The sequence below is a fragment of the Corythoichthys intestinalis genome, chromosome 6 (genome assembly GCF_030265065.1).
Source record: "Corythoichthys intestinalis isolate RoL2023-P3 chromosome 6, ASM3026506v1, whole genome shotgun sequence".
Taxonomy (NCBI): domain Eukaryota; kingdom Metazoa; phylum Chordata; class Actinopteri; order Syngnathiformes; family Syngnathidae; genus Corythoichthys; species Corythoichthys intestinalis.
The window spans coordinates 6733093-6760287 of NC_080400.1; the positions used below are offsets into that span (position 1 = coordinate 6733093).

The window sequence follows — 27195 nt, forward strand, 5'->3', positions numbered from 1 at the left end:
ACAAGTAACAAGTGGACATGACACTGCTGTCATTTTAATCTGTTTAAGCTGGGCGTGTGCGTTAATTGCGTCAAATATTTTAACATGATTAATTTTTATTTTTTTTAATTACTGCCCGTTAACGCGATAATTTTAACAGCCCTACTTAATTGTGCATTTTTTTTGTTAGTGTTGCATTTTCCCTGATATGTTAGATGATAAAAAATTGATCCAAACAAAAAAATTTAAAAAATTACGTTTAAAAGGGGTATGAAAAAGAAAATCTCAACCACGCCTTGTTGTCCGCGATTTCTGCATCCGACCCTTGTTATATCACCATGTTTCTTCCATAAAATAAAAAATAAATCCGGTTGTGGCCATTCACAGCTGTGTCTTGACAAAAGGTGATACATGCTATATGGAGTTTTTGGATCGAAACAAGGTAAGTACACGATAATATCTCGTTAAAATGGTGGCGTCTTTAATTCTGCTCTCGCGTGTTCTCGCCTCCCAATTTTTTTTTAAATGCCTTCCTGTTCAAAATTTTTGTTCCACCAGAAAACTGAGATTTTAAGCTTTTCAATGATGTATCAGACATGCATTTCGTACAATTTCGAAAGTTGGCCAAATTGAGGGTCTCAGAGCGGAACTTCAACTCACCAGAGTTTTTTCCGCCATAGACATAGCCCATGTCTATTTCCTTAAATGGCTAACGTCAGGAAGTCTTGTGATGTCATCAAGATGAGATGATTTGTTTTGAATCGTCTCCCAAAAAGTTAAAAATAGTTTGTTTATGTAGCGACACTTAACGTTGATTTGAAGCTCTGTCTACAAAGCCTGACTGTATCTCTTGATGCCGTCAAGCGCGCAGCCGGCAGACAATTTGTCCTCTTCCATTCTTGTCATTGCACGGCTAGCGCGGCTAATGCCCTATGCATAGCGACATATCTCTCTTTTTTTTTTTCGCTGACACAAATTGAGATGCATCACGTCCATCGCATGATGATTGCGGACCATCTGTGTCCTCCCTGCCTCCTCCCTCCCCCCGGTAACGAAATCTCAGAGCCGTCCCTGATGGATGCACGGCAGACGGACGTACAGAAAGCCCCGCTAATATCGCTCGTCTTGTTTCGACGGTGACAGGAAATCTATGGGATCTCGGGAGAGGAACGGCGGGCATCTGTTCCAAATGGCCTAGGACAGCCAAGAAAAGATCCATTTATGGATAAATATTACCGTGAACCCCAGTTTATCTTGGGGATGATGGACTAACTATCAACTCTCCAAACGCATTAAAAAGCATTTTGATTAGTATTCTTTGGCACATTTCTTGCTGGCTCATTATAATTTTTCTCTTTTTATCCACTTCCATATATTGTATATTTATTGAGAGATATACAGTATATGGCAGAGATTTTATGGGTGAAGCATGTTAATATAACAAGGGTCGCGATGCAGAAATCACAAACATCAAGGAGTGGTCGAGATTTTCTTTTTCGTATATTTACCCCTCTAAACCTTTTTTTTTTTTTCATTTTTTCTTTGTTTGGATCGATTATTTATCATCTAACATATCGGAGAAAATGCGACAGTAAAATACAATTAAGCGATAGTTATGAGGTAGATATCCGTGACTTTTTTTACAAACGCCATTTTTTTCATTTTGACATAATTTGTTTAAAAGTTTAAAATATGTGAGTGAATCATTTTTTAGTCATTTTTTAAAACAAAATATGAGACATCAATTAATGATTCTAAATACGATTCTTCGTCTTCTTATATCTTTTGTCCTTTACCATTAAAAAGGACATGCAGGTGTACTTACAGTTGTGGTCAAAAGTTTACATACACTTGTGAAGAACATAATGTCATGGCTGTCTTGAGTTTCCAGTTATTTCTACAACTCTGATTTTTCCCTGATAGAGTAATTGGAACAGATACTTCTTTGTCACAAAAAAACATTCATGAAGTTTGGTTCTTTTATGACTTCATTATGGGTGAACAGAAAAAAGTGATCAAATCTGCTGGGTCAAAAATATACATACAGCAGCGCTAATATTTGGTAACATGTCCCTTGGCCATTTTCACTTCAATTAGGCGCTTTTGGTAGCCATCCACAAGCTTCTGGCAAGCTTCTGGTTGAATCTTTGACCACTCCTCTTGACAGATTTGGTGCAGTTCAGTTATATTTGATGGCTTTCTGACTTGGACTTGTTTCTTCAGCATTGTCCACAAGTTCTCAATGGGGTTTAAGTCAGGACTTTGGGAAAGCCATTACCTTAAAACCTTAAATCTAGCCTGATTTAGCCATTCCATTACCACTTTTGATGTGTGTTTGGGGTCATTGTCCTGTTGGAACACCCAACTGCGCCCAAGACCCAATCTTCGGGCTGATGACTTTAGGTTATCTTGAAGAATTTGAAGGTAATCCTCCTTCTTCATTATCCCATTTACTCTCTGTAAAGCACCAGTTCCATTGGAATCAAAACAGCCCCACAGCATAATACTACCACCATCGTGCTTGACGGTAGGCATGGTGTACTTGGGGTTAAAGGCCTCACCTTTTCTCCTCCAAACATATTGCTGGGCATTGTGGCCAAACAGCTGGATTTTTGTTTCGTCTGACCACAGAACTTTCCTCCAGAAGGTCTTATCTTTGTCCATGTGATCAGCAGCAAACTTCAGTCGAGCCTTAAGGTGTCGCTTTTGGAGCAAGGGCTTCCTTCTTGCACGGCAGCCTCTCAGTCCATGGAGATGCAAAACACGCTTGACTGTTGACACTGACACCTATGTTCCAGCAGCTTCTAATTCTTGGCAGATCTGCTTTTTGCTGATTCTCGGTTGAATCTTCACCCTCCTGACCAATTTTCTCTCAGCAGCAGGTGATAGCTTGCGTTTTCTTCCTGATCGTGGCAGTGACAAAACAGTGCCATGCACTTTATACTTACAAACAATTGTTTGCACTGTTGCTCTTGGGACCTGCAGCTGCTTTGAAATGGCTCCAAGTGACTTTCCTGACTTGTTCAAGTCAATGATTCGCTTTTTCAGATCCATGCTGAGCTCCTTTGACTTTCCCATTGGAGCGTTTGTGGGCGTTTGCATCCAATGAGCCCTATTTAAATGGCCTCAGAGAAGTCAAAATTGCTAATTCGTGTTGCTGTATGTATATTTTTGACCCAGCAGATTTGATCACTTTTTCTGTTAACCCATGATAAAGTCATAAAAGAACCAAACTTCATGACTGGTTTTTGTGACAAAGAAGTATCTGTTCCAATCACTCCATCGGAGAAAAATCAGAGTTGTAGTAATAACTGGAGAGCCATGACATTATGTTCTTCACAAGTGTATGTAAACTTTTGACCACAACTGTATGTAATAAGAATGCTATAGACAAACGATACTACAGTGTATTTAGAGTGGTGGCAGAGAGTTGGGGGGCGCGGAACGTTTACATCTTCCTGGGGCAGGGGGTGGCGTAAGAGAAAATAATTGAGAAGCATTTGTTTAATTTTTTTTTGTTTAATTTCTTAGGGACACATGTGCTACACTTTCCAATAAGGGTCCAAAAAACATTCAGTTTCGTTCACGTTAAAAATAATACCATACTTAAGGTTAGGTTTTAATATACAGTATGATATACAGTAGATAGTACATTACTTAACATTAATTCACATATACATTAGTGCATTAATAAATAGTTATTAATGTATACTGGTACTAGTAAGTCATTATGTTACTTTAAAATGAGAAACATTGCTCTGTGAGTCCTTGGGTGCTGCTAACCTAACCTTACGAATGAATGCTTTTTGGACCCTTATTGTAAAGTGTAGCTCATGTGTCCCTTAACTAAGAAATTATAATTGCTAAGTTAACTAACCCTAAACCCTAACCATATATTGGCCTATATATATTTATAATTTTAACAAACAATTAGTTACTGTCTGGTTATGCATTAACTAATGCATTAGCTAATGCATTAACTCATGTTAATTAATATATTAATAAATGTTAAATAAGCAATTATATTAATTACTGTAATGTTACTTAAACATTAGTTATTGTCTAAAAATGCATTAACTAATGTTAATTAAGGGACCCTTATTGTAAAGTGTTACCACTGTTTTAAAATAAGTACAATAACATCTTGGTAGGACATGCTAGTGTTCATAGTAGCTAGTTGCGGCAGTGGTGATAGTGGCAGTAGTCATGTGTGCTGGTCAAAGCAGCGTGACATCCAATCCAACCCCCGCGGAAAGTGTCCGAGTGTGAGCCATTGGATTGGACAACATTAATCAAAAGCTATGGTCCTCTTAAATAAATCATTACTTCTTGCCTAGCTCTGCAGCGCCTATGGCTAATCACCACTGCACTCTTTCCAGCTGAGTAGCATTTGGCTATAAAAAAAAGAAAAATACAAATAGAATTTGTCAGGAAAGCAGTCAAGCAAGGCTTTTCCGCCGGCTCTTTCCCGCACCATTAGACGAGTCCGCGGGGAAGCTCGGCGCGGGAATAAAAGCCGTCTCTCCCAGAGTTGTCGGGGAGCTAACGAACAGGTAGTCGCGGCCCGCGCGCAAATGCTCAGCTCTGCCGCTGAGCCCGCCTGCATTACTAATTGTAGTGCTGTATGTCACAAATAACACTGCCGGGAGGCTTGCTCGAGAGACCAGATGAGGTGCAAAACAAGAGGAAAATGCATTCAACAACAGCGGAAAAAAAACAACAACAACACATTTCACCGCATTTCGTTTGTTGTGGTGGCAGTCTTATGATGTTGTCGGTTTTATGGAATGTAGGTGGAATGACTGTTGCAGTGTATGTGTCAGTCTTTTAAACTGATGTAGCTTACTGTAAGGTTTGTTTCTGTTTGTATTTTATGATTCCCCCATTGTGACATGTTTTTGACTTTTAAAGAGCGATAAAGTAACTAGAATTTCATCGCGGAAGTAGCATTCGTCATGTTTGTCTTGGTAGTAGTTGTGCTGTTTGTTCGAGGTGATTCGCTGTCTTCCCGTCAACCACGGACAAAACAATTTTTTTGACCATAACTCCCACTCACCCGTAATTCGATGACTTTTCAATCATATTCCCCACTCAATCAGAAATCAACTAAAAAGCAATGTTAACCCAACCATCTCCTGCCATATCATAGAACAACGTTGTTTCAACCTCGCTGTCAGGTGTCATCGATATTTGCGACTTGGATTCAACATTGTTTATTACCATACTGATGATTTTGATGGGAAATCAACATTGTTTCAACGTCAATTCAATTTTCAATTCATTTGTACAGCCCTATATCACAACAAGGTTTTCTCAGAGGGCTTTACAGAGTCAATTTGATACACAGTCAGATACAGTAGATGAATGAGATCATGTCCTGAGCATCCCCCATCCTTAAACCCTCCATGGCGGCAAGGAAAAACTCCAAAAACCCAGTCGGAAAAGAGAAATTTTAGGGAGAACCACAGTCAAGAGATATCCACTCCTAGGACGGACAGGCTATAGATGCACCAGGACTGATGATGGGTATTAGCAGAAGGAGTTCCAGTTTGTAGAGATGCAATGGGGTGAGGGAACATGAGGGGGTCCATCTCGCCAGACGAGACGTGGGGGCAACAAGGACGTTCATCCAGCCAGGGGTCAGGATTGTCAGGCCGCTGCGGCTGAAAAAGTAGCCCCTCCCCTCTGGGGGAGGAGTGAAAGGGGACACCAGGTGACTAGTGATGAAGAGACTAGTCAACTAGATATTTTTTGACTAACGTCGGCCTGCTATCTGGGAAAATCACTTTTCACTTACAAAAAAATAATTAAAGTGTGACGGTTATCAGGCCGGCCGGCTCTACACTAAAAAAAATGACTCCGGTAGATTGTAAAGTTTACTAAAAGAAAATGTGCATTTTCAGCAAGAACTGAAAAAATAAGTGACACCTCATTGGTAGAGCTGGCCGGCCCAATAACAGTCACCATTTAATTCTTATTTTGTTCGTGAAAAGTTTTTTTTTTTTTTTTTTATTAGATGGGGCTTCGCAAGGCACAGGCCCAGCTAGTAAAATTCCTAACCTTAATTTTTATTTCTTTCTTTCATAATCTTGTTATCCGCATTTTTTCGGCGCACTGGAGACTCCAAACCGTTTGACTGACCGGCACCGCTTGAATATCAAAATGACCGGAATTCCATTCATTTTTAATAGCAAACATTTTCCCTTTATTTTCAATGACAGGAAAACATAGGTGGTTGTGATTTTTGACCACTTACCATTACAGCCCATTGACATTGAAGTGGCGCCTAAGTAAGTCAATACCACTGACAGCTATGTACGTCCATGCCATTGACTATCATGAATGTCACTACTATTGATGCCAATGTACTGGATTCCATTGAGGCATATATAAATTGATGCCATTGATGGCCATTTACGTTAAAATTAGGGCTGTCAAACGATTAGAATTTTTAATCGAGTTAATCACAGCTTAGAAATTAATTCATTGTAATTACTCGCAATTCAAACCATCTCTAAAATATGCCATATTTTTCTGTAAATTATTGTTGGAATGGAAAGATAAGACAAGACGGATATATACATTCAACATACTGTACATAAGTACTGTATTTGTTTATTATAACAATAAATCCACAAGATGGCATTAACATTATGAACATTCTTTCTGTGAAAGGGATCCACGGATAGATTCTTACAGGATAAATGTGAGTTTGTATATTGTGACTAAATATTGCCATCTAGTGTATTTGTTGAGCTTTCAGTAAATGATAATGTAGTGACAAAATTGTTCTGCCCAAATGCATGATGGGAAGTGGGTAACCATGACTGTGTGTGGTGGCTGCAAATACTATATCTTCTCTGTGTTGTGTACAATGCAGGGTGTAAAAAGATCAACTCCTGTCATTCTTCCCCACGTTGCACGCCTCAATAGTTATAATTGTTGTGGAAGAGATGTCAAAGCCAAATGAATGCCTGTATCCACTCGACTCACTTGTCACTGCCTCTTAGCTCTGTATATACGTAGAAAGGCGCCATTGTAGTCTGTTTGCGGCAATGTGTGAGTGGGTCGTTCCGTGCATGCGTTAAATATTTTAACGTGATTAATTTAAAAAATTAATTACCGCCCGTTAACGCGATAAATTTGACAGCCCCGTTGTGCCTTATGTTGGCTCAACATGTGTGCTTTATGTTAAAAGAACACAATTGCTAAATACTGAAGGAAATCAATTTAATCAGGTGCAAATTATGTATTTCTTTAAAGTCGGTTCAACATGTATTTTGGGGTGAACATGAGTGCCTTATGTTGGCTCAACAAGAGTGTGTTATGTTCGCGCAACATGAGTGCCTAATGTTGGCTAGACATGTGTGCTTTATGTTAAAAAGACACAACTGCTAAATGCTGAAGGAAAGCAATATTATCAGGTGCAAATTCTTTCCATATTTTTTTTATGTCAGTTCAACACCCCATTTTTTTGAGTGGAGCTGTCCCTTATTTATTTTATTTTTTTCCAGGGAGTTGGCAACCCTACTCATAGCTGGCTAACAAGGCTTCTGCAATACAACCAACTCTGTGTTCTATACAGATAATTACTTAATGGGCAATGTCAATGCCTTTGAGGCATTCATGTATGTGCTTCTTGACTCGTTAATTTTCCAACATGTTGTGTTGCCAGTTAGTGTGTAGGGGAGGAAGATGTCTTTGCTAATGAAGTGCATTAGCTTAATTACTGGCCCACAGAAGCGTCAGGAGGCTAGCAGTGGACTGACGTGCGCATCTGCCGGAAAGAAAAATGGGGAAACGTCCTATTCTTTAAATTGAATGCTGTACGAGGGTTTCTGTTCTGTAAAAGCATGTGAAAGTTTGGGCTTTTGTTGCGCAGTCGCCATCCGCTCTTTCTCTCGGATAACTAATGAATCGCCTTTTCTTTTTACCCCGTCAATAGAGAAGCGCTCATTTATTTTTAGCTGTCCTTTTGAATGATTACGAATAAGTGATATCGGCAAGGCTTCTTCACTTTGCTTTGTCTTTAGAGTTTTCGGCTTTCAAAGCAGCTCACAAGGGGCTCGAATTATGGGAGAACAAGGGTGGCGAGACGCTTACATACAAAGTCAGTTATATTGAATTCACCATGCTTCACTTTGTATGTGGAGAATAAGTGACGTTAGAGTACAACAGTGTTTCTAACGGTGTTATATTTTTTTAGCAGTGTGTAATCTAATTAATTAGTTTTCCATCTTTGCAACGCCCAGGGGGGCAACTACCCAGTCTTTTTAGGGTATGCAAAATGAAAAATGGCACCCTACCCCCTCCCTTCACATCACAACCCACCTTAACCTAGGACACACACACCCACATGCACATGTTTTTTGGCCGCATCTTTGCTGCTTTTTTTTAATATGTTAATGGTAGGGCTGCATAACGATTATTTTTTGGAATTGATTAGTCAAATGAATAATCGGATAAACGTCACTTTTTTCAGTTACCTTCACAATTTAACTTGAAGTTGTTTTTGGCATGTTTGTCAGGGAAGCTCAGATTTGAACTCCAAGACAAGTGTTACCTCGATAGCTCGATTAGAGAAATGAATACGACCCCAACCATGGATTGCTCTTCGTCGAAGACTTTATGACCAAGAGCTCTCGGGTACAAAATGATGTGACCCAGCCAGGAGCTGTGATCACCCAGAAAGTACGAAGAAGTACAATAGAGGCTGGACATTTATACTGTTGAAAGGGCTGTGCCGAAGCCCACCGTGAAACGAAAGTCATCATCTCGCAAACCTGGGTATTTTTCCATACAAAAACATCTTTGAGCTGAGACCTTGAACACCGGTTCCGGCTAGAATGAAGATAAAGCTTAGTCTGATAAACCACAGTCGCTCATTGTATTCATTCAGGGCATGTTGGAAAACAGGAACATAACAGTCCATATTTGGGCGTATTGTGATACAGTCTATGGGAAAGCACACTCTAACAGGTTGATGTAACAATGATGCTTTATGCTACAATGTTCTCTTGCAAGCATTATAAAAGCATACAAAATATGATATATAATAGACATCGCTGCAAATGAAGCTGAGGTTAGTGCTGCAACGATTAATCAATTAACTCGAGTATTCGATTAGAAAAAAAGATTGAAATTAAATTTTGCTGCGTCGAGTATTCGTTTAGTTCAAGCGGCGTTGTAATTAGAGATGTCCCGATCGATCAGGATGTCGGGTCCGATCACGTCATTTTCAAAGTATCGGAATCGGCAAAAAAATATCGGACATGCCTTTTTTTAATATATATACTGTATATTTTTTAATTAAATCGTTTTCTAATTGTATTTAACATTACTGACATAATACGTTACACTCATCCAGAGTCTTTAGTTTGAGCTTAAGGTAGGGTTTTCAAATTTTTCCCGATAACGGCGGTAATTAATTTTTTAAAAATGTATCACGTTAAAATATTTAACGCAATTACTGCATGCGCTGCACGACCCACTCACGCATTGTCGCGCTCAATCTGTAATGGCGCCGTTTTACCTATACAAAGAGCTAAAAGGCAGCGTTAAATGAGTGGAATGAATTTTGGCAGCCTTTGGAGCCTTTTTTTATTTGGCTAAAGCCTTACAATCCCTCTCCCTGCGATTAGAAATATCGTGGGAAGCAATGTGGGGAAGAAGGTAGTAATTGAGCTTTTTCTTAACAGCCTATGTTATTTCCCAACGCAGAGAAGATATATCAATTGGTAGTACTACGCACAGTCATGGTTGCACTTCCCATCATGCATTTGGGCATGGCTACAGTATCATTTACTGAAAGCTCAACAAATACACTAGATGGCAATATTTAGTCACAATATACAAAGTCACATTTATCCTTTAAGAATTACAAGTCTTTCTATCAGTGGATCCCTCTCACTGAAAGAATGTTAATAATGTAAATGCCATCTTGAGGATTTATTGTCATAATAAACAAATACAGTACTTATGTACTGTATGTTGAATGTATATATTCGTCCGAGTTTTATTCATTTTTTTCTTAATGCATTGCCAAAATGTATATGATCGGGAAAAATTATTGGGAATGATTGGAATTGAATCGGGAGAAAAAAAGAAGAAGAAAAAAGCAATCCGATCGGGAAATATCGGGATCGGCAGATACTCAAACTAAAACGATCGGGATCGTTTTAGTTTGAGTATCTCAGCAAAATGAGATGATCGGAACAACCCTAGTTGTAATGGTTTGTTTTGAAAGTGTTTTATTTAGATTTATAGTTTATAGTTTTATTGATTTGGGTGGATCCATTGCCCTGTAGTCTGCCTCATTTCACTTGGCTGAATCCAGCTGCTCCCTATTAGGACCAACATAAACTAAGTTTTTGTTTGAGCTTGTTTTTTTTTTGTTTTTTTTCCCTAATGCATTTGTGATTTAGTTTAAAGGTATATTTAGCCATTTTATTGTGGGAATATGTGTCTGAACTATTTGTTAGGAGCATTCTTAAAAAAATAAATAAATAAATAAAAAAGTTAGCATTTTATAGCATTTAAGCTAGTGGACGTTTGCTAAGTAAGTTAGCTAATTGTACTTATGTTGTACATAGATCCTCATTTATATATATTTTTAATACCGTTTGAGGCTAAGCTCAGGTATTTTAATTTTTTATGTTCCTTGTCTGATTACTCGATTATTCAAACTAACTAGTTTATCGATTAATCGACTACTAAAATAATCGATAGCTGCAGCCCTAGCTGAGATATTATCATTCAATAAGTAAAATCTCTTTTCAGCATAGCTTCCGATTCGGGATGTCATCCCTGAAGCCTCGCGGCTTCCTTTTTATTTTTTCTTTCTTTTTCTTTTTCCCCACGTGGCATCTCCGCCTCAGCAGCCGAGCTAATTACGAGGGAAGCGCCCCGCTCGGCCATCTGTCGACGCGACACTGGCGTGATATACAGTAGCGCTCCACCCTGCAAAACACTCTCCTTGTCTGGGCTCCCGACCATGAAATATGTGGCAGTGAACCAGGTTCAAAGCCGAGTGGGAAGGTAAATCAGCGCCCGGTGCACTCTTTGCAGATGGCCAATGAAAGATGCACATTATAAATCTAAACGAAGCCGTCACTCTCTAGTTTATGGCAGCCAGGTTTTATCTCTACCTTTTTTTTTTTGTTTTGCCTTTAGTCATAAAGGCTTTCAAAGTGTTTGAGCGCCAGATGACTAAATACTGTTTTAACTGCGTTTATTTGTTTGACACTTTCTACTCAAGCATCATATTTAGACTTTGGTGAACCCTAACCGTTGCAGTATTTCAATTAAAATGGATTTGGATGGTGCGAACAATGCTTAATAGACCACCTGTCGCAAAAATCGTTCGGTATTATTTTGCATATTTTCAGCAACATTTCAATTATTCATTCTTTTTCTTTATAGATACAAGTAATTTTAATTAAAAAATATATATATATAAATACAGTGATGCAAATAAGTATTTTGTCAACCACTAATTGTGCAAGCTCTCCCACTTGAAAATATTAGCGAGGCCTGTAAATATCAGCGAGGCCTGTAATTGTCAACACGGGTAAGCCTCAACCATGAAAGACAGAATGTGGGAAAAAAACAGAAAATCACATTGTTTGATTTTTAAAGAATTTATTTGCATATCATGGTGGAAAATAAGTAGTTGGTTAATACCAAAAGTTCATTTCAATACTTTGTTATGTACCCTTTGTTGGCAATAACGGAGGCCAAACCATTTCTGAAACTCTTCACAAGCTTTTCAGACACTGTTGCTGGTATTTTGGCCCATTCCTCCATGCAGATCTCCTCTAGAGTAGTGATGTTTTGGGGCTGTCGTTGGGCAACACGGACTTTCAACTCTCTCCACAGATTTTCTATGGGGTTGAGATTTGGAGACTGGCTAGGCCACTCCAGGACCTTGAAATCCTTCTTACGAAGCCACTCCTTTGTTCCCCTGGCTGTGTGTTTGGGATCATTGTCATGCTGAAAGACCCAGCCATGTCTCATCTTCAATGCCCTTGCTGATGGAAGGAGATTTTCACTCAAAATTTATCGATACATGGCCCCATTCATTCTTTCCTTTACACAGATCAGTTGTCCTGGTCCCTTTGCAGAAAAACGGCCCAAAAGCATGATGTTTCCACCCCTATGCTTCCCAGTGGGTATTTTGTTCTTCGGATGCAATTCAGTATTCTTTCTCCTCCAAACATGAGAACCTGTGTTTCTAACAAAAGGTTCTACTTTGGTATCATCTGACCATAACACATTCTCTCAGTCCTCTTCTGGACCATCCAAATGTTCTCGAACCGCAGACGGGCCTGGACGTGTACTTTCTTCAGCAGGGGGACACATCTGGCAGTGCAGGATTTGAGTCCCTGGTGGCACATTGTGTTACTGATAGTAGCCTTTGTTACTGTGGTCCCAGGTCTCTGTGTAGGTCATTCACTAGGTCGCACCGTGTGGTTCTGGGATTTTTGCTCACCGTTCTTGTTATCATTTTGACGCCACGGGGTGAGATCTTGCATGGATCTTGCCCCAGATCGAGGGAGATTATCAGTGGTCTTGTATGTCTTCCATTTTCTAGTAATTGCTCCCACAGTTGATTTCTTTACACCAAGTGTTTTACCTATTGCAGATTCAGTCTTTCCAGCCTGGTGCAGGTCTACAATTTTGTCTCTGGTGTCCTTCGACAGCTCTTTGGTCTTGGCCATAGTGGAGTTTGGAGACTGACTGACTGAGATTGTGGACAGGTGTCTTTTGTACCGATAATGAGTTAAAACATGCCATTAATAAGGGTAACGAGTGGAGCTTCGTTAGACCTCGTTAGAAGAAGTTAGACCTCTTTGACAGGCAGAAATCTTGCTTGTTTGTAGGTGACCAAAAACTTATTTTCCACTCTAATTTGGAAAGTACACGTCCAGGCCCGTCTGCGGTTCGCTAGAGAGCATTTGGATGATCCAGAAGAGGACTGGGAGAATGTGTTATGGTCAGATGAAACCAAAATAGAGCTTTTTGGTAGAAACACAGGTTCTCGTGTTTGGAGGAGAAATAATACTGAATTGCACCCGAAGAACACCATATCAACTGTGAGGCATGGGGGTGGAAACATCATGCTTTGGGGCTGTTTTTCTGCAAAGGGACCAGGACGACTGATCTGTGTAAAGGAAAGAATGAATGGGGCCATGTATCGAAAGAGTTTGAGTGAAAATCTCCTTCCATCAGCAAGGGCATTGAAGATGAGACGTTGCTGGGTCTTTCAGCATGACAATGATCCCAAACACACAGCCAGGGCAACAAAGGAGTGGCTTCGTGAGAAGCATTTTAAAGTCCTGGAGTGGCCTAGCCAGTCTCCAGATCTCAACCCCATAGAAAATCTGCGGAGGGAGTTGAAAGTCCGTGTTGCCCAACGGCAGCCCCAAAACATCACTGCTCTAGAGGAGCTCTGCATAGGGGAATGGGCCAAAATACCAGCAACAGTGTGTGAAAAGCTTGTGAAGAGTTACAGAAAACGTTTGGCTTCCATTATTGCCAACAAAGGGTACGTAACAAAGTATTGAGATGAACTTTTGGTATTGACCAAATATTTATTTTCCACCATGATTTGCAAATAAATTCCTTAAAAATCAAACAATATGATTTTGTGTTTTTTCTCCCCCATTCTGTCTCTCATGGTTGAGGTTTACCCATGTTGACAATTACAGGCCTCTCTAATCTTTTCAAGTAGGAGAACTTGCACAATTGGTGGTTGACTAAATACTTATTTGCCCCACTGTACATGTGATATCTAAAAGACGCAGCAGACACTACCACCGTACTATCATATAGTTGTAGTTTGTTGCAATGTGTGCATAGTTTGTGGCGGCTGTCAGCAGTCAGGTGTTATTGAAATCAGTTGGAACAAAGACCAGGACCCACTGCGGCCCTCGAACACTGGTTTGTCCCCTCGTCCTAAAAGAAATGGGACAACAATGTTTTTTGTCTTTACATACCACTTTAGTACGTGTATGTGTACATTATTTGTAGGGCTGTCAAAATTATCGCGTTAACGGGCGGTAATTAATTTTTTTAATTAATCACGTTAAAATATTTGACGCAAATAACGCACATGCCCCGCTCAAACAGATTAAAATGACAGCACAGTGCAATGTCAACCTCTGCTGGCGCTTCGGTGCGACTGATTTTATGGGCTTCAGCGCTCATGAGCATTTTGTGTAATTATTGACATCAACAATGGCGGGCTACTAGTTTCTTTCTTATTTTTTTAATTTTGCGAGCACCTGTGCTCCTGTTGAAAAAGCTAAGTGTACAGGCTTGATCATGCAGTACCGTCTTGCAACCTCAACTGTCCAACCACGATGGTGATCAAATAAGGGAAAAGAGGCGGGAACAGCTGACGTGACCAAGAAGTGACTATCTGCTGGAATACTATGGCGGATTGCCAAGATTGATATGTTAAATCTGGAATGTTCCCTGATTGATATCTGGAAATATATTTGTGGCGGATATACGTATGTAACAACCAATTTAAATGTGCCAGGTTAGTCCTGAGCATGACTTGCCAAAAATCATTCTATTACTGATTTTAAGTAAAACTGTATTTTTTTTGTACTTTTTTTTTTTTTTTTTTTGCTGAGTGAGTTGACACCCAAAATGCATACATTTTCACTTGGATGACCAAAAAAAAAAAAAAAGCGCTTAGCAGTGTAGCTGTCCATCTGTTGAGGATACCTGCTTTCAAGTGGGGCTCAACTGAGCAAATTCCCAATTGGCCGTTCGTCAAGTACAAGCCATGAAAGTCACCCAAAGTGGTTGCTAAGCATGAAAATGGCCGACTTCCTGTTTTTTCTTCTTCTGGCATTTGATGAGACAGTATTGATTAAGTTTTAGTGGAGTACCTCGGAGCAGCCGACCCATGATCGCCGGCAAGTTTAGAAGATTTGGACAGATTTTTCAAGAGCTACAGAATTTTGTTTTCTATGATTTATATATGACGGAAAACACTCAGGTGACTTGAAGTTCCGCTCTTAGAACCCCAATTTGGCCAGATTTCAAAATTGTCCGATATGCATGTGTGATACATCATTGGAAAGCTTAAAATCTGTATTTTCTGGGGCAACAAAAATTTTGAACAGGAAGGCATTTAAAAAATATATATTCAATTCAATTCAATTTTATTTGTATAGCCCTGGATCACAACAACGTTGTCTCAAAGGGCTTTGCAGAGGCAATATGATACACAATCAGAAACAACAAATGAAGCAACAAAGATGAATAAATTCAAGTCCTGGGTATCCCACATCCTTAGACCCTCCATGTCGGCAAGGAAAAACTCCAAAACCCCAGAGTCTTTGGGAGAAAATGAGAAACCTTGGGGAGTACCACAGTCAGGAGAGATCCACTCCCAGGACGGATCGACAGGAAGCCCCAGGACCGCTAATGGGAATTAGCAGGCGAAGCTACAGTCCGTAAAGATGCAGTGGAGTAAAGGAACAAGAAGAGGTCCATCTAGCCAGATGAGACGGGGGTAGCAACGAGGACGTCCATCCAGCTTGGGGTCCGGACAGTCAGGAGGCTGAAGCTGAAAAATAGCCCCTCCCCAGAGGGGAAGGGGGAAAGGGGACACCGGGTGACTAGTGATGAAGAGACTAGACAACTAGATATTAACATTGGAGAATAGAAATAAAGTAAGATAAGTGGTAGGTAGGGTGAGAAAAAGGAGATAGAACTTAGTGGCTGTACTTCCCCCAGCTTTATAGCTTCTAGTGCAGCTTAGACTAAACTTTGAGTCTACTCTGACTTCAACTAGCCTGACCATAAGCTTTGTTGAATAGGAACGTTTTTAATTTAATCTTAAATGTGCAGACTGTCTCGGCTTCTTTAATATTAGCTGGAAGCTGATCCCATAAAACAGGGGCTTGGTGGCTAAAGGCTCTACCTCCGACAGTACTTTTGGAAACCCTGAGAACTACCAGTAGACCTGCATTCTGAGAGTGAAGTGTTCTGTTGGGGCGGTATGGAACCAGAGCATCGGTGAGATAAGATGGCCCCAACCCATTAATGGTCTTAAATGTAAGAAGGAGGATTTTAAATTTAATTCTAAACTCGACTGGAAGCCAGTGAAGGGCCTGGAGCACAGGGGTGATGTGCACTCTTCTATTGGTTCCTGTTAAAAGTCTTGCTGCTGCGTTTTGGACAAGCTGAAGACCTTTTAGAGAACTTTTAGGACAAGCTGCAAGTAGGGAGTTACAGTAATCCAATCTCGATGTAACGAACGCGTGAATTAATTTTTCTGCATCACTTTTAGATAAAATATTTCTAATTTTGGCTATGTTGCGCAGGTGAAAGAAGGCCGTTCTGCAGGTTTGTTTAATGTGAGCTTTAAACGATAAGTCAGGGTCGAATAAAACTCCTAGGTTTTTAACTGTGGTGCTGGAGGCTACACTTACATTGTCCAGAGTGACTATCTGGGCAGCTAAAGAGTCTCTCACACTTTTGGGGCCTATTATAAGGACTTCTGTCTTTCCAGGATTAAGTAGAAGATAGTTAGTGCCCATCCAGGTATTTATATCTCGGACGCAGGTGCTTAGTTTGTCCATTTGTCTGATCTGCTCAGGTTTAATTAATTCATAATAATAATATATATATATATATATATTTAAACAGCAAAACCCTGATGCCAAACCCAAAGATGCCATAATTTTAACAAGATATTATCGCGTACTTACCTTGTTTCGATCCCAAAACTCCGAGTGTCAAGACACAGCTGTGAATAGCTAGAGCTAGAAGAGCTAGAGATAGATTTTTATTTTATTTTATGGGTGAAACATGGTGATATAGCAAAGGTCGCGATGCAGAAATCGCAGACAAAAAGGAGTGGTTGAGATTTTCTTTTTCATATAGATACCCTTTTAAATGTTATTTTTCAATTTTTTTTTGTTTGGATCGATTATTTATCATCTAACATATCGGGGAAAATACGACAGTAACAAAAAAATACAATTAAGCGATAGTTATCAGGTAGATAACTGACTTTTTTACGGATGCATAATTTTTCATTGTGACGTAATTCGTTTAAGTTTAAAATATGCGAGTGAATAATATTTTGTCTTTTTTTTTTTTTAAAAAAAGAATTAATGATTCTAAGCTAAAAATATCAGACATTTTGAATAATAAATATAATTACTTACCTTCGTTTTATGGCTTGGTTGCAACAAAAGCGGTTGCGCGACGTCTTTAAACGAGGGTTTTCAGGGTAAAACGGACAAATTAAAAATAGTTTGGAGGCTTAGTGCGCCATGAATCTGCTATGGCAGCATATAGACATATTTTTCTATTAAACACAACAATTCTTTTGGCTTAAAACACAGCAGTTTTTTTTAAAAAAGGGGTGCAAGAGCAGAAACTGCTTTTTCAGTCTTGTCTGTGTTTTCCGCCATATATAAGGAATGTGCCAATTGAAAGAAAACTTTCTTCGTTTTGTAGTAATCCACAGTAGAACATGGGTTGGTTTATCAAAAAGCAGTTCTCCCAGATCCGTTTCATTCGGTGCTCAACAAAACTGACGAGAATTTTTATCAATGGCACTGTATGTTACGATTCTAATTGACAATTGCATTTCTCCTCTTTTTGCTTTCCAGACGCCGTCTTTCAGAACCACCCGCGGCTCCGAACACCCCCTTTGCCGCTGTCCCACTCTCACTCACCCAACCACCTTCAGCACCATGCCGCCTCCATCAACTCCTTGAACCGGGGCAACTACACGCCGCGGAGCAACAACAGCCCGGCGCCCACTGACGGCGGCTCATCCGCACTCCCTGACGGCCCCGCGAGCGGTGGTGCACCCGATGCGGGCGGAGCCCAGGACAACTGGCTGCTCAACAGCAACATCCCGCTGGAGACTAGGTAAAGATGTCGATAGGCCGAGGTTCTTTTCGTAGCAGAAAAACTGAAGTTAATAGCAAAAATAAATTTAGATCAAGATGAATTACAGTAGATTTGAAATCTTTCGCTGCTACTGACGATGGTAGACGTCCAATCATGTGGCTTTTTTCATCATTCTGCTGTGAATTTAAATTGGTTTACACTAGGGGTGTAACGGTACACAAAAATCTCGGTTCGGTACGTACCTCGGTTTTGAGGTCATGGTTCAGTTCACTTTCGGTACAGTAAGAAAACAAAATGCGAAATATAAATGTGCTAGTTGTTTATTACACACCTTTGTGCTTTCAACAATAGGAACATTAGCCTATGTAAAGCTAGAATTCTGCTCAAAACGTCACGGGTATTTAAAGATAATCCAACCACAATTTGCCTTTCAGACCCCGCGTATTGGTCAGCTTTCTTTCTGAAAGAGAGAAGAAAGAAGAAGTCCTGTGCTAAAGAGTAAAGCAATCCCAATGACAGATTTTAACATGTATTTTACAAATGAAATGCCTCAATGAATCATTTTTTTTCTTATGAACGGTTTTCAAAAGCTTTATTGGTGGATTTTCTCAATTTAGAACGCCACAAAGAAATTAATAAATGTAATTGTGTAAGCAGGATCTGTGTATTATTCTTATTATTTAATTACAGGTGTTTTAGCTCATTTCAATTTACTTTATTTAAATGGGCTAGTATTTATTTTATGTGTTTATATTTTACAAATGTCATGTAGTATTCATTTATATTGTATATTTTATGTTGTATAACTTTAGTTCCTATGTGAATATTAGTTCCTACTTGTTTTGTTGTGGTAGGAGGGTTTTGTATTGAACACGGGGCCGTATTGGTTATTATTATAGCAGAGAAGACAGCAGTAAATCAACAAAGACAAGTAAACTGTGCCCCAGTCTACCACTCGAGAGATCTGATGGACTCAAAAAGTGGGTTACGATTGCATATTAATTTGAAAATCGACCAGATCCACCATATTTTTACACGAGTGACGTCCGGTCTGCCCGATCCCAGCTACCGGTAGTAGTATTGATGCAGGAGGGTTGCATCTCGCGTCAAATAATAAACACCGCCGTTCTTTTCGTGTGCGTCGTGTTGAGCCGCTTCTGGGACGCGTTTAACACGCGGCCGCACTGCGACTGGTGTGCATTGGTTGATTGACTATAACGCCCGCGTTTCACTGCGTTCTCGCGGTGGCCACGTTGTCGTACCGTTGACGTTTCTGGGTTAACTGTCCTACCGTGTTGGTCCACATTATAGTAGAGAAGACGGAGTAAATATAATCTACACAAAGAAACTTTAACCCCATCGACTCACAGCCTCGAAAAGTAAGGGTTACATTATGTCAGAAACTCATTCGGTATGCCTCCGTTCCGAACCGAGCACCACGTACTGAAACAGTTCAATACAAATACATGTACCGTTACACCCTTAGTTTACACAAAGGCTATATCCAATCCATTAAATGTGGGAGGATGGCAGCGAATGAACATTCGTTCTAGGGCTTCACCTATTGATTTTTTTAGGTAATTGATCAATCTATCAATTAGGTAGTTTGAAAAATCGAGTCATCGGATTATGAACATTTAATGTGTTGCAGAAAAAAAAAATATTATTATATATAATAATATTTATTTTGGCTAGCTAAGATTACACTTTCAAAACAGCATTAAATGCGAATTAAAAAAAAAAAAAATCCCAAGCCTTTCTTCAGACTACGCAGAATTGCACTTTTATTTCACAAAACCAATAAATGTATTCAAAAGTAAATCAAAATACCTGAGCTCAGCCTCAAACGAAATGAATAAATCAATAAATGAGGATATAAGTACAACAAAAGAACAATTGGCTAACTTGTATATTAAAAGTACGCTAGCTTAAATGCTATAAAATCCTAACTTTTTTTTTTTTTTTTTTACAATGCGCTTAAACACTCGTTGGTACATGTATTCCCACAAAAAAAACAAAAAAAAAACAGCTAAATATACTTCTAAACTAAATAACAAATTCATAAATAAGCTTATTAGCTCAAACAAAAACATACCTTTTGTTGGTCTTAACAGGGAGCAACTGGATTCAGCCATGTTAGACAAGTTATGGCATATAACCACTAGAGAGCAGTGTATCCGATCAAATCAATAAAACTAAATGTGACACTTTCAAAACAAGCCAATTACAACGTCACTCTCATTATACGAATCCTCGAAGCAGCAAAATTTGTTTCGAAGCTTTTTACTTATCAAATTACTCGAGTTAATCGATTAATCGTTGCAGCACTGGTTCATTCGTTAGCTGCTAGCCCTACCACTCCAAATGAATTTGACATGTTTCGCTTCCAATTAGTGTTGCACCGATACCAGAGTCGGTACCAATATGGCACTAAAATGACGTCATCGATATTAGCAAGTTCGAAGAAATAGTGTGCCGATACTGAGCAATATGTACTTTTTGAGACTAGTATGGCGCTGGTAAAACCCTGTTTTGGAACAGCGAACTCGTATCAGTGTATTAACAACTCCCGGGTCACCACATCGAAAACGTCAATAGATATGGAACGAACAAATAATACACTGGTATTTTTCATTTGAAATCGAGAAATTAAATAACAAGTCGTTATCCGTTTTACGGTTTTGGATTTGAAAACGAGAAATGAAATGAGTCATTATCCGTTTTCCGATTTTGTATTCTAAAACGAATATGGAATGAACGAATGTTGCACGGATACACCAATCAACCAAGAATAGAAGGCTGACGAACAAGAGAAAAGTGCTGCTTATTTGTTTTGATTTTGTGTTGGTAACTGTGGCGACGCGGCCCGGTCTCAATTATAATCACATCCTACAGCCAGCGAAAAGCGCCATCCAGCCATATTTATGCAGTATTAATCAGCTGGCGCGTCTTGATGCCTGTTCCTTGACAGGAAGTCTTCGTGTCGAGTGCTCCCATCCGTTGTTGTTCTTGTTCTTGTGGCCGGGTTCTCATTATCAACCACTCACGACCAAATCAAGACAAGTGACCACTCACTGTACGATAGCCTAGTTTGATTATCAGTGTGTTCATTTTTGTGAATCATGCGGAAAAGGGAGTTGATGATCGTGTTTAACATTTAGGGCAGCTCTGGACTGGAGTGGATCTTAACCCTTCCTGTCATCAAATCTGTATGAAAGATAATAAAAAAAACTTGAAAAAAGGTGTTTTAAAATAGAAAAAAAAACTTTTTACAAGCAGTTACAGTGGGGCAAATAAGTATTTAGTCAACCACCAATTGTGCAAGTTCTCCTATTTGAAAAGATTAGAGAGGCCTGTAATTGTCAACATGGGTAAACCTCAACCATGAAAGAAAAAAAAAAAGAAATTGTTTCATTTTTAACGAATTTTTATTTCCAAATTAAAGTCGAAAATAAGTATTTGGTTACCTACAAAAAAAAGCAAGATTTCTGGCTGTCAAAGAGGTCTAACTTCTTCTGACGAGGTCTAATGAGGCCCCAATGTATTAATGGCACCTGTTTTAACTCATTATTGGTATAAAAGACACCTGTCCACAACTGCAGTCAGTCACACTCCAAACTCCACTATGGCCAAGACCAAAGAGCTGTCGAAGGACACCAGAGACAAAATTTTAGACCTGCACCAGGCTGGGAAGACTGAATCTGCAATAGGTAAAACGCTTGGTGTAAAGAAATCAACTGTGGGAGCAATTATTAGAAAATGGAAGACATACAAGACCACAGATAATCTCCCTCGATCTGGGGCTCCATGCAAGATCTCACACCGTGGCATCAAAATGATCCCAAGAACGGTGAGCACAAATCCCAGAACCACATGGGGGGACCTAGTGAATGACCTACAGAGAGCTGGGACCACAGTAACAAAGGCTACTATCAGTAACACAATGCGCCACCAGGGACTCAAATCCTGCACTGCCAGACATGTCCCCCTGCTGAAGCCAGTACACGTCCAGGCCCATCTGCAGTTCGCTAGAGAGCATTTGGATGATCCAGAAGAGGACTGGGAGAATGTGTTATGGTCAGATGAAACCAAAATAGAACTTTTTGGTAGAAACAAAGGTTCTAGGAGAAAGAATACTGAATTGCATCCGAAGAACACCATACCCACTTTGAAGCATGGAGGTGGAAACATCACGCTTTGGGGCTGTTTTTCTGCAAAGGGACCAGGACGACTGATCTGTGTAAAGGAAAGAATGAATGGGGCCATGTATCGAGAGATTTTGAGTGAAAATCTCCTTCCATCAGCAAGGCCATTGAAGATGAGACGTGGCTGGGTCTTTCAGCATGACAATGATCCCAAACACACAGCCAGGGCAACAAAGGCGTGGCTTAGTAAGAAGCATTTCAAGATCCTGGAGTGGCCTAGCCAGTCTCCAGATCTCAACCCCATATAAAATCTGTGGAGGGAGTTGAAAATCTGTGTTGCCCAACGACAGCCCCAAAACATCACTGCTCTAGAGGAGATCTGCATGAGGAATGGGCCAAAATACTAGTGTGTAAAAAGCTTGTGAAGAGTTACAGAAAACGGTTGGCCTCCGTTATTGCCAACAAAGGGTACATAACAAAGTATTAAGATGAACTTTTGGTATTGACCAAATACTTATTTTCCACCATGGTTTGCAAATAAATTCTTTAAAAATCAAACAATGTCATTTTCTGTTGTTGTTTTTTTTTTTCTCCATATTCTGTCTCTCATGGTTGTGGTTTACCCATGTTGACAATTACAGGCCTCTCTAATATTTTAAAATGGGGGAACTTGCACAACTAGTGGTTGACAAAATACTTATTTGCCCCACTGTATAGCTTACAAGTCATTTATTACTTATTAACCATTAGATTATTTATGATACAGTGATCAGTCGTTTTTCGTGGCAAATGGGGATCAGAACCCACTGCGATAAGTGAAAAACTGCGACATAGCGCCCCCCCCCAAAAAAAATATTTTCTTTGTGTGTTGGTGTTCAATGTATTTATTCAGATTTAGCATTAGAAATATGTACATATAAGACGTATTTAATTTATAAACATAAACAATTTAAAATTCAAAATTATATATATACTGTATTCTATTATATGGTTTTTCAGCACTTCAAATCTAATAATTAGATTGTTTTAAAAATATTACTGTCCTCCCGAATGATTTTTTCATAAACAAGAATAAAGTAGAGAAATGCTTGTCTTTGTTAAAGGTTTCATTGAGTGAGTCCACTCAAATCCGCTCAAGCTGCTCACTTCCACACAATGAGTTGCCACAGCAACTGTTTAACAAGCTAAACGATGAGCGCATGCGGCGCTTTGGAGTTTCAGCTTCCAGGCATCTCTGGCAAGATCAAGCTTTACCATCTGTCAATCATCGTTAACTTTAATAAGCAACTCCAGTGTGCTGCCTGACCAAGAAAAGGAGCAGGAGGGAGAGTGACACTTGGTGATCGGATTGCAACAGCTCATCTGTATTTATTTTGTAATTGAAAAAAAAAAAAGTGCGAAGTAGCAAGGGAGCACTGTATATTAACTACTGTATCAATAAGGCTTGATTATAAATACTTAACAAACAGTGAACAAACACATAACAAATCAACAACAAATCATTTATTAATAGTTTACTAATTATCTATTAACTAGTTATAAATGGATAGTTATCATAAAGTGCTACCATTTAATCGTTATAATCATAATTCATATTCATATCATAATTTTGAGAATTTTTACAATTATGATGAAAACCAAAATTTTGACATTATTCAAAATATAATTACCTCATTTGTGTTTCAAAAGGAACCAATATAAACAAAACATCCTCAATGACTGGTTCAGACACAACATTTAAGAAGTATCATGTTGGAATGTGAAACTGGACTGATTTTATTTTTTTGATATTTCAATTGTTAATTGTTATTTTTTAAACCAAGTACAGCAGGTCACATTGAATCACTGAACAAACAACGTCTGGCGAACAATGACGAATCCAGCATCGATTGTCTAAAGTTGTCGGACTGTTAGAAAAAACAAAAACGCTGCTTATTTGCTTTGAAAAAGAAAAACGAAAAATTCTTTCCAAAAACTTTGTATGCAGCTGTTAACAAAGCCGCTGACAGCATAACAATGGTCCTCAGAATGAAAATGTGAATTCCGCGGCGGTGGGTCCCATTCCGATCACGGCGGTACATCGGCATCCAACCTTTTCTTTTTTTCCCCTCGAGCCCAGGTATCTGAGCTCATTAAAAGTTAGATTCTTCCTCCGTGAAAATACTTCAAAAGCAGGACTTTCCTCTTGGAGAAGCAGCCAGTCGCATGTGGACCTTCCTTCCTTCCCTTCAATTTTGCTCGCTTATGGAACGTACCAGGCCAAGCGGGAAACTTTAGCATAAACGGAATGTGTGCAACCTTCATTAAGGCCACTTCCTCATGTGAAAGCAATCGTAGTGACAGGCTGTTTTTGCAAATGTCGTCCCCGCAAAGCAACAGCAAAGCTAAACATGTCGCCTCCAGTGTATGGCAATGTCCCTGGAGCTTTCTTTATGTCGGCTATTTCCCCCATGTATCTGCTGTGCATTTTTTTTCTTTTTGTAGTGTTCCATGTTCCATTTGTCGGTCATGTTCTCGTTGCCCGTAATCCCATAGTTACTTCAGTATATGTCTCTTTCATTCCTTTAAATGACTAATTCATTTTAACTGGGAGGGGCTTTGCTGTGGGAGGCATGTGCCGGTATGAGATTCTGACGGTATGAAAACCGTAAGCCAAAATATCACGGTTTCACGGTATTGCAATTACTGTTCTAACCTCTTACTTTAAGATATCTGGGTTTAAAAAAAAAAAAAAAAAAAAAATGTTTCCAATGAATAGGATTTTTTTTTGAAGAACACATTAGCAAATTGGAATGTAAGTATAATGTTAAGTTAAAAAAATAATAATAAAATAAAAAATACAAAAATTATATTAGGGCTGTCAAAATTATCGCGTTAATGGGCAGTAATTAATTTTTTAAATTAATCACGTTAAAATATTTGACACAATTAACGTGCATGCCCCGCTTAAACAGATTAAAATGACAGTGTCATGTCCATTTGTTACTTGTGTTTTTTTGGTGTTTTTTTTTGGCTTCTGCTGGCGCTTGGGTGCGACTGATTTTATGTGTTTCAGCACAATCCATGAGCATTGTGTAAATGGCGAGCTACTAGTTAATTTTTTTGATTGAAAATGTTACAAATTTTATTAAAACGAAAACATTAAGAGGGGTTTTAATATAAAATTTCTATAACTTGTACTAACATTTATCTTTTAAGAACTACAAGTCTTTCTATCCATGGATCGCTTGAACAGAATATTAATAATGTAAATGCCATCTTGTTGATTTATTGTTATAATAAACAAATACAGTACTTATGTACAGTATGTTGAATGTATTTATCCGTCTTGTGTCTTATCTTTCCATTCCAACAATAATTTACAGAAAAATATGGCATATTTTATAGATGGTTTGAATTGCGATTAATTACGATTAATTAATTTTTAAGCTGTGATTAACTCGATTAAAAATTTTAATCGTTTGACAGCCCTAATATATATGTATATGTATATGTATATATATGTGTTTGTATATATATATATATATATATATATATATATATATATATATGGGAAAACCCATTGGCAGTGTATCAAATACTTGTTCTCCCCACTGTATGTATATATGTATATGGGGGAAAAAAAAATTTGGACAGGAGGGCATTTATTAAAAAAAAAAAAAAGTTTTTTAAACAGCAAAACCCTCTCTGGAGGCGAGAGCACGTGAGCGCAGAATTACAGACGGCATGACTTTAACGATTTATTATGGCATACTTACCTTGTTTCGATCCAAAAACTCCATGTCGCATGTATCACTGAGTGTCAAGACACAGCTGTGAATGGCCACAGCTGGATTTTTGGGGGAGTTTATGGGTGAAACATGGTAATATAACAAGGGTCGCGATGCAGGAATCGCAGTCATCAAGGAGTGGTCGAGATTTTCTTTTTCATATATTTAACCTTTTAAATGTTTTTTTTTTTTTTTTTTTTTTTTTTCTTTGTTTGGATCGATTATTTATCATCTAACATATCGGAGAAAATGCGACAGTAACAAATAAAATTACAATTAAGCGATAGTTTTGATAGTTATAACAAGGTTCTCAGGGCCTTTGGAAGCAAAACAGCCCCACAGCATCATTGACCCACCCCCATACTTCACAGTGGGTATGAGGTGCTTTTCAGCATGCGCATCTTTCGTGGCACGCCAGACCCACTTAGAGTGTTTGTTGCCAAAAATCTCAATCTTGGTCTCATCTGACCAAAGCACAATAGCACAAATATCTGCAGAAATGCGAGGGGTATACTCACTTTTGTGATACACTGTACCTGACCCAATCTTACTCTACCTGACCCAATCCTACAGTGACATGTTTGCGGGGACAACACTTCACCAGCATTAAAAGTCATTGCTCTGATTTTTAGCTAGTGTAAGGTTTCCCCATCTGTAAGTGACACGTTGTTCTCTTCCAACATCAACCTTACAAGGAGCCAGAATACTCTAATGTTTATTAGAGAGGAGCAAGACTCTTGCAGAGAAGGGCAGGGCTCATACAAAACCAGGTAGGCCTGTGTGCCCAAATGATGGTTGCGGAAGTAGTAGTAGTATTAGTAGTAGTAGTCGTAGTAGCAGTAGTGTCATTAAGTGTTCTATGTGTCATGCTGTGTGTCCTTGTTAGGTGGACCACTGTATTTTCCTTGTGCTCTCTGCACGCGCATCTCACCAATGGCTTCATATCCATCTCTCCACCTGTGTGTAGAAACATTGCAAAGCAGGCATTCCTTGAGACTTTACAGGACAACCTCATTGAGATGGACATACTGGCGTCCTCTCGCCGCGACGCTGCCTATAATGACGGGTAGGTGGCACGCTTTCCCCGCTTCTGTCGCCAATGCTTTGCATTATGTTTCCATCTGACATTCTCTGCTCTCGCTTGCCGTCAATGTGAATGTGCTTTCGTGTATCTTCTTGTGTGTACGCCAAAAGCTCAAGCCGTCCCCATGTAGCCCTTTAGCAGATAATGAAGCGTAATCGCTAACTTAAGAGGCCGTGAAAAACGGACCTCGCATGTCCAATTGGGAGGCAACGAAAGCACATTATTTTCTCCCCGACAATCAGTGAGGAAAAATAACGATACTAAGAAAAACTCTCTGTAGAATTTGGACCTCTGCCAAAGAGAAGTAATCCCAGACAGCTGGAGA

The 27195-nt window shown here is 39.2% G+C and overlaps 1 protein-coding gene across 13 annotated transcripts in view; it reads left to right on the top strand.

The window, feature by feature from the left end:
* tenm4 (teneurin transmembrane protein 4) overlaps positions 1-27195 on the top strand; it is a 630468-nt gene that overhangs the window by 246220 nt on the left and 357053 nt on the right. For 6 of the 13 annotated variants that reach the window (XM_057839253.1, XM_057839252.1, XM_057839254.1 and 3 more), the window contains 3 exons: positions 17625-17889; positions 26482-26556; positions 26673-26852. In XM_057839253.1, the coding sequence (XP_057695236.1) occupies positions 17625-17889; positions 26482-26556; positions 26673-26852 (520 nt within the window). The remainder of the gene's footprint in view (positions 1-17624; positions 17890-26481; positions 26557-26672; positions 26853-27195) is intronic. The other 7 variants (XM_057839263.1, XM_057839265.1, XM_057839266.1 and 4 more) reach the window with 3 other exon arrangements.